General features: G+C 51.2%; 2 protein-coding genes across 4 annotated transcripts in view; both read right to left on the reverse strand.

Moving 5' to 3' along the window:
* SLC35A2 (solute carrier family 35 member A2) overlaps window positions 1–3,132 on the reverse strand; it is a 9,233-nt gene extending 6,101 nt beyond the window's left edge. For both annotated transcript variants that reach the window (XM_024769259.1, XM_024769260.1), the window contains exons 1-2: window positions 1,741–3,132; window positions 48–230 (exon numbers count right to left, since the gene is read on the reverse strand). In XM_024769259.1, the coding sequence (XP_024625027.1) occupies window positions 48–230; window positions 1,741–1,831 (274 nt within the window). In that variant the 5' untranslated portion in view covers window positions 1,832–3,132. The remainder of the gene's footprint in view (window positions 1–47; window positions 231–1,740) is intronic.
* A 131-nt stretch (window positions 3,133–3,263) lies between these two features.
* The window catches only part of PIM2 (Pim-2 proto-oncogene, serine/threonine kinase), a 5,229-nt gene continuing 716 nt past the window's right edge, over window positions 3,264–7,776 (reverse strand). Inside the window, exons 3-6 of one of the 2 annotated variants that reach the window (XM_024769262.1) lie at window positions 7,325–7,375; window positions 5,054–5,426; window positions 4,440–4,616; window positions 3,264–4,342 (exon numbers count right to left, since the gene is read on the reverse strand). In XM_024769262.1, coding sequence (XP_024625030.1) covers window positions 4,179–4,342; window positions 4,440–4,616; window positions 5,054–5,426; window positions 7,325–7,375 — 765 coding nt within the window. In that variant the 3' untranslated portion in view covers window positions 3,264–4,178. Of the gene's footprint in view, window positions 4,343–4,439; window positions 4,617–5,053; window positions 5,427–7,324; window positions 7,719–7,776 lie in introns of those variants that run through there. The other variant, XM_024769261.1, reaches the window with a different exon arrangement.

Raw genomic sequence — 7,776 nt, forward strand, 5'->3', positions numbered from 1 at the left:
ACTCCAGTGCAGCCCCCCTCCCTGCAGCCCCTCTCCCTGGCTCATACCCCTCTTCTGTGCGAAGAGCAGCAGCAGGCAAGTGAGACCTTTGAGCACTTCAGCCATGACCACAGCAGTGGTGGCAAAGAAGCGGTCCCCAGGCAATGTGCGGGCATAGCGGATGCTGAGGATGAGGGAGGCATTCTGGACCACCAGCACAGCTAGGGATATGTATTTGAGGCGCCGGTGAGCTGTGGGGAATGGAAGGAGTAAGGGGGAAGAAGGGGTCAAAAGCTGCTGTGGCATAACCACACTACCACCCTCCCCTCTCCTTTCTCGACCAGGATCCTCCTAGCCACCGCTACTTCCTCCTTCTGCCTGCCTATCCTGACCCAACGTGAGTCTCATCCCTGCCAGCTTCCACTGCCTCAGCCACAGGCAGGAAGAGCCAGAAAGGGAGAAGTGGGCCTCTCCCTGTCCAGCCCATACCTGGAATCCTTGCTGAGGTGTCAGGAAATGGGTGGGGCAGGTCCTGGACACCCACCTCAGCCCTCTCTCTCCCTCCCCTGAGTGAGAAGCAACCCTGCCCTGGGCAGAATACCAACTGCATCCTCAACATTTATTGAGTGCTTACTGCGTGCCTATCATTGGGATAAGGGATTTACATGGATCACCTCAACAGACCCCTACATGGCTCTGATCTCTGAATGAACTATCAGTGTTCCCATTTTATGGATGAACAACCAAAGATTTATATGAAATGATGGCTCTATTTAGTGAATGATTGTCTCATGTGAAAAATGATACCCTAATACAAGGAATGAGACCACTGTATATAAGGCACATCCATCCCTTAAGGAACGTTCTCTCATCTAAATTATTCCATTCCCTTACACTCAGAATGGTCTCTCCAACCCCTCCCGCCTATGATGACTGATTCCTCCCTGCCCCAGAATGGTCTAACAAATATAAGAAATGATTCCCTCACTGTCCAAAGGATTGAACCCCATGTAGTAAATGGTTACTCCACTAAGAATGGTCTGGGTCCCTTAACGATATAAGGAAATATTTCCCTATACACCAATCATCCTCCCACCACCGCATACCCCCACCCAAGGAATTATCCCTTGTCCTGCTCACACTCACAATGAACTCTCCCCGTTATAAGGAATGGCCTGGCACCCTCAGAACGTCCTTTCTCCGCCATATAAGGAAGGCCCCTCCCACTGCAACATACAATGAACTATCTCCATCGGGAAGGGAACCCCAGAACGGTCTTCTCCCCATATAATGGACATCCCTATCCTCAAAACATTCTAAGTCATATAAGGAAGAACCTGCCCCACCCTAACTCACAATACCCCTGTCCCTTTACAAGGAAGAAACCACCTCCCTCAGAACAGCTCCTCCCTTCTGTAAGGAAGAACTCTCTCGCTCTCAGAATGGTTTCTCCCTTGTATAAGGACGGACCCCCACACACACTCAGAATGGTCTTAGTGGTCTTAGCCTCCCCAAAAGGAAACACCCGCCTCCAACTCAGAATGGTCTCTACTCCCCATTTGCAGAAGGAACCTCCCCATCACCCTCAGAAAGGTCTCTTCCGCGCCCCCCAAACACACGTCCTCCTCCCACCCCCCACTCCCCACACATAGGTTGGTCCGTACGGGATGCTCCCTCTCGCCTCAGTGAGGAACCTTTCTGACCCCCCAGCGATCCCACCCCCCGGCCCGCCGCCGACTGCTCAGCCACAGCCTGTCTCACCCGCAGTCGTGGTCCCAGGCTCCAACGTCCCTGCAGAGACCGCCCCTGGCCCGGCCGCCGCGGGGGAACCACCAGACCCCACCGCTGCCATGTTGGCATCTGCCTGGCCCGTCCCCTCGGCAACAGTAAGCCACTTCCGTGTCCGTTACTTCCGCTTCCGGGACCCCGGGGTGGGGATCGGACGAGCGAGAAGCTTCCCAGAGCGGTGGCTCTCCTCGTTCGCTCCTGAACGCTAGTTTAAGAGCGGCCTCAGGATTTCCAAATTCCGTTGAGATCCGGAGACAGGGCACGCAGCCGGCTCAGTCTCCCACTGTCTTTACAGAGCCTCTTTAGCCCACTCCCGTTACTAAACCCGCCCTCATCTTCTTTGACCCCGCTTTCCATATCGCCCGCCCATTCTGTCTCCTCGTCTCTTTGGTTCCGGTGTCCGTCTCCTGTCTCGGCTCTTTATTGCCACCTTCTGATGGCACCGCCCTTTCTGCCTCAAAACTCCTGGGTCCTTCCGGGTTGGACTGAAGTTCTTTTCCCTTCTGCCGGCGAGGCCAACCCCCGCCCCCTGGAGAGACAGCGGGCATCTGGGAGGGAAGTGAGACTTTGAGGGAACAGGGCAGGTGAGGGTCAGGCAGGTAAGCGAGCAGATAGAGGCAGGGCAGTTAAGGATATACTAGTGAAATGGCACAGGAGAGTTCAGACTGAGAAGGGAGGGCAAGTGAGTCACCATTAAGAATGGAAAAGTGAGAAGGGGGTAGGTAAGCCAGCAGGTGAGAGGTTTACAGGTTAGTTGTTGTTTGTTGTTTTTTGCCACGCTGCCTGGCTTGCATGATCTTAGTTCCTCGACCAGGGATTGAACCCGGGCCACCGCAGTTAGGACTAGCACCTAGTCCTAACCACTGGACCGCCAGGAAATTCCCTAGGTTAGCTGTTGAAAGCAGGGCAAGAGAAGGTACAGCTGAGGTCGGGACAAGTGCAACTATGATAAAATAGGGCAGGGCAGGTAAGTCAAGAGTTGAGGAAGTTGAAGTGAGCGGGATGAACAGGTAAGAAGACAAGGAAAAGGTGAAAAAGGTAGAGGCAAAACAGGTGACTCCACCTTGGACGTTATTAGAAAACAAGGAAGGGCTAGGAAGATTCCTGTCAGCGCTCAACCCCCACCCTGCCCTCACCAAGCCCCAGAAAGGGCTTTTCTTCTCCCATGGGGAAGGTATTTCCTCCCCTGGGGTTGGGGGAAAGGAGTTTTTTCTGCCTCTGAGCTGACCATCTTTGATTTGGGAGTGTGTCCCAGACATCTTCAATGTCTATGGTATCTCCAAAGAAGCCCTTCTGCACATACGGGGTGCTACATAAGAGCTGAGGGGAAAATCAAGTTTTTCTTTCACCTTAAATGAACCCATAAAAGATCTTCAGGATGGCACCACAAGACTGAGGCTTCCCGTGGGCAGAGAGGTCCAATCCATCTCCCTCTTGGCTCAGCATTCAGCAGATGCTCCACAAATGCCTCACCACATCTACAAATGGCCAGTCGCTTCTGATTCTATTACATTTATTAAATAGTGGGTTTCCACACATGGCTTTTTAAATAATCCAGGCGGGGGAGAAGGAAGAGGAAGATACAGTTGGAGCTCTCCTTCCCCAATACATAAGTATTTACATTTCAGCAACTGGACAACCCTGGCTCAGAAGGAGGCAGCAAGAATCAAAAAAAGGTGGAGGGTGGGGCCCTAGGAGAACAAACAACAAGACATTTCCCTCACCCCATCCCCCCAAAAACCATCCACCCCATCCTAGTGGACTCTAGTAGTGTCCATCTCCCATCCCCTCCCAAATCATGAAAGTGGGGTTTCTCCTCACCAGAATAAGAGCACTTGGGATAACAGAGTAGGGTCCCCTCACACACACACACACAAAAGCCCTGGGACAACAACAGGGCTTACCTCCCCCAGAATAAACAACCTGGGCTGAGGTAGGCAAGCAGCTTGACTGAATATGGGACCCTAGGCTAGGGGAAAGTGTCCCTTTGCTAAAATAAGAGCCGCTGGGGTATTGGAAGGAAAGCACCCTTGCCCAAGTCAGAGCATTTAAACTAAGTTTGTGTGGTGGTAGCAGGAGGTGCCAGTGTAGGGGTTACTGCTCATCAGAATAAGAGCCCTGCAGGCTCAGAATGTAATTTCAACCAAATAAACACCCTTAGCAAAACAAGAAGCAAAGAAGGACCCCCTCCAGAATAACAGAGCATACGTTCTGGGAGGAAGGCTCCTTAGCAGGATTGGGATAGGGACTAGGTAAACTTGGCTTATGTCTTCTGACACCTGATCCCCAATCTCTGACCCTAGTAACACTGGATTTTTAATGACCTGTAAAACCAGATCAACAGATGTCCATCTATCCCTGTGGCGTGGCCATGGGATGGCTATTCCAACTAATGGGGGCCCTGGCCAGGACTAGGGCAGTAGGGACCAGGCCAAAGGGGTGGAACTCCCTTTGGGAGTGTTGAGGGATGCATCCTCAGCTGGTGTCTGCATCCAGGGGTCCAGCAGGATCTCCTCCAGTGTGGGTCGGGCAGAGGGTTTGGGGGCCAGGCACCGGCGGATTAGGGCACAACAGTCTGCAGATCAGAAGCACACAGGAGATTAGCAGTGAGTTGGGGGCACCAAACCCTGGGAGGGATGAAGTTTGGTGGGCTAGGGCGGGTGGGGCCTCACCTGGGGAGACGTGGGCAGGGAAGTGGAGCTCAGCCTCCAGAATCTCCTGGTCTCTCTCAAAGGGAATGTCCCCACATACCATGTCATAGAGGAGGATACCCAGTGACCAGACAGTGGCTGGGAGTGCGTGGTACTGATGACGAGAGATCCACTCCGGGGGGCTGTACACCCTTGTCCCTGCACATAAGCCACAGGTTAGACCATTCTCTGATAATGCCCTTCTCCCATCCCACCCTCCCCAGGAAGTATGGTTGCTTCACTAGAATTAAGAGAACTCACTGTATGAGCAGGGTCCCCTCACCAGAATAGAAGCTCAATGGAATAAAAGCACTTAAAAGGTACAGTAGGACCTCCTTACCAGAAAAAGAAAACTCAGGATAATAGCAGGATCCCATCATCAGAATAAGAGCCCAGAACAAGATCAGGGCACTGTCAGAAGATGGACTTATTAGAGAGCAAGGCTTGAAAGCCCCTAAAATTAAAACTCAAGAACCTTATAAAGGTGTACTATAGATCAAGGGTTACAGGATACCCCAGCACTGGAAGTCAAATGTCAAGAGGCCAAAAAGATAAAAGGTGAAAACTCCCCCCACAGAGATTTAGGGAAGCCTTACCATCAAAGTCAGTGTACGGTTCATCATGAAGCAGGGCGCCAGAACCAAAATCAATGAGTTTGGCACAGCCCCGGCGGAGGTCCATCAGGATGTTCTCATCCTTGATGTCACGATGGACAACTCCACGGGCATGGCAGTGCCGAACAGCTGCCACTACCTGGGCAAAGAGACAGCGGCTTCGGCCTTCACCCAACGGGCCCTGCTCTGTGATGTAGTCAAAGAGATCCTGGGCAGGCAGAGGCCGCTCAAGGACCAGCATGAAGCCCTCTGGTGTCTCGAACCAGTCAAGCAGGCGGATCACACCAGGGTGTCCACCACCTGCACCCACCTTCCATAGCAGTGCCACTTCCAGTGGGCATGTGACTGAGTCTGACTGGGGGGGGAAGCAGGGAGAGAAAAGAGAATACAGACATCAGGCTAGCAGCTTTGAGGCTGACTTCTCGCCTGAACTTAAATCATAGCTCCTCAGCCTCCTGACTGTGTGGCCTTGAGCAACCTGCTTCCTTCCCTGGGCCTCAGTTCTCTCATCTTAAGGGCTTAAACTCACATAGCCATTGGGAAGGTGATTCAAGCTTAAGGCTATGGGGTGGGGAGGGATAAATTGGGAGATTGGGATTGACATGTTAGCACTACTATATGTAAAATAGATAACTAATACGGACCTACTGTATAGCACAGGGAACTCTACTCAATACTCTGTAATGACCTATATTGGGAAAGAATCTAAAAAAAGTAAAAGTGGATATATGTATATGTATAACTGATTCACTTTGCTGTACAGCAGAAACGAACACAATATTGTGAATCAACTATATTCCAATAAAATTTAATTTTAAAAAAGCCAAAGCCTTTGCACATCTGGCATGTAATAGGAGCTCAGTTCATTTTTTTTTGTTTGTTTTTGGCTGTGCCACTTGCAGGATCCTAGTTCCCCAACCAGGGACTGAACCTGGGCCACAGCAGTGAAAGTGCCGAATCTCAGCCACTGGACCACCAGGGAATTCCCTCAGGAAATGTTTGAGGAATAAATGAAGGTGGTTCTTAACAAAAGGCCTTCAGCAGAAGCAAGTGATAAACACTATTATGCAGTAATTTATCTGTTTTGTCCACTGACATCTGTAAAGAGACTAGAATAGTACCTTACACACAGTGTTGCTTGATAAATGTTAAAAATGTTTTAAATAGATAAAAGCACTTTATAGCATAGAATCTGACACAGTTAGCACTCAATAAATACTATTATTGTGTGATGGTTTGTCTGCTTTGTTCATTGCCATAGCTCAAACACTAGAACAATGCTTGGTAACAGGGCAGAGCTCAATACATAGTTGTTAAATAGGTGAAAGCAATTAGTAGAAAAGGACTAGCACAAAAAGAGCTCTCAATAAATGTAATATTTTGCCAAGTGCCTAGAATTGTTCCTGGCACGTTCTAGGTGCTAATATACAGTTGTTAAATAGCTAAAAGTGATTAACTGCAAAGGAACTGGCACAAAGTAAGAACCCAATAGTGTCATTATGTGATATTTTGTCACTGTCACCAAGCATCTAGAACCGTGTTGAATGAAAGTACTTAAGTGGAAATTGGAACACAGTAAGCTTTTATGATGAAGCAAAGTCTGAGGCATACAGTCGGTGCTCAATAAAAGGCATACATGTTACTGGTCACAAAACCCGCCCCACTCTCGAAGCCCTGCGCGGGCACACGGACTGCCAGAAGCAGTCTTCCTGCCTGAGCTGGGGCCCTCTGCCGGCCAGTGCACTGACTTGCACAGCCGCAGACAGGTTTTCTCACGGTGATGAAAATTCCGCTACTGCGCAGGGGCACCTTCTCCCTCTGGGTCCCACAAGCCTGCTCAGGCGCAGTTTCCCCAGAGCCCGCCAGGAGGCGCTCCCGCCCCTACAACTTGCCCAGACCCGCCCTGTTGTCCATTAGCGCTCTAAAGGCAGAAGAGCAGCAGCCACCGTCACCATGGCAACCAATGACCTCTGCCCCTCTTTCCTCACCAGCATGCCCTGCGGGCAGCCCCTGAGGCAATGTTTGGAGGCTGAGAAAGGAGGGTGGGAGGGGAGAATCCAGGGCTCTAGGGGAACTGGGTTGAGTCAGAACTGTACGGAGGTGTGGATATCACCACAGGGGAGTAAACATGGGCTGGTTAGGAGTGTTCTTCTCACCGTTACAGGGCCCAAGGAGTTATACAAACCATAGAAAGGCGAAATCCATCGTCAGAGATGGCGTCGCCAGGTCAAAAAGGACTGCAAAGATACTCACCCAGGGGGACCAGCCCAGCACGCGATTCCGGGGGATCACTTTGATGGCCACCTGAAGAAGCGGGCTGAGGTGAGGGAGCCAGCACATGACCCTCAGACCTCTCCCGGTCTGGACCCTCACCCTAGTCTTTCTGGTCCCAACCAACCACTCCACACCACAACCCCAAATGAGCTGGTGCTTCTCCCCTGCCCTCCAAGTCTCCAAAACCAAGTACACCTCTCCCACCATCTTTGGCCCTGGGCTCTTCCTTTTCAAGGCTTCAGGACCCCTCACTCCACGTGACGAGTTCTGAATTTCCTAACACTCCAAGCCCTCGATCTTCCCATCCAGCCCCAGGACACCCCAACCCTGTAGGGGGGGTCCTGGTCCTCACGGCTCCACCCTGGACACCTGCCTCCAAAATCCCAAAAATCTCAACTCTAGGTCCCCACCTTCTCACATATATACACCTC

This window comes from Neophocaena asiaeorientalis, unplaced genomic scaffold (genome assembly GCF_003031525.2).
Source record: "Neophocaena asiaeorientalis asiaeorientalis breed wild unplaced genomic scaffold, Neophocaena_asiaeorientalis_V1.1 scaffold671, whole genome shotgun sequence".
Lineage (NCBI taxonomy): Eukaryota > Metazoa > Chordata > Mammalia > Artiodactyla > Phocoenidae > Neophocaena > Neophocaena asiaeorientalis.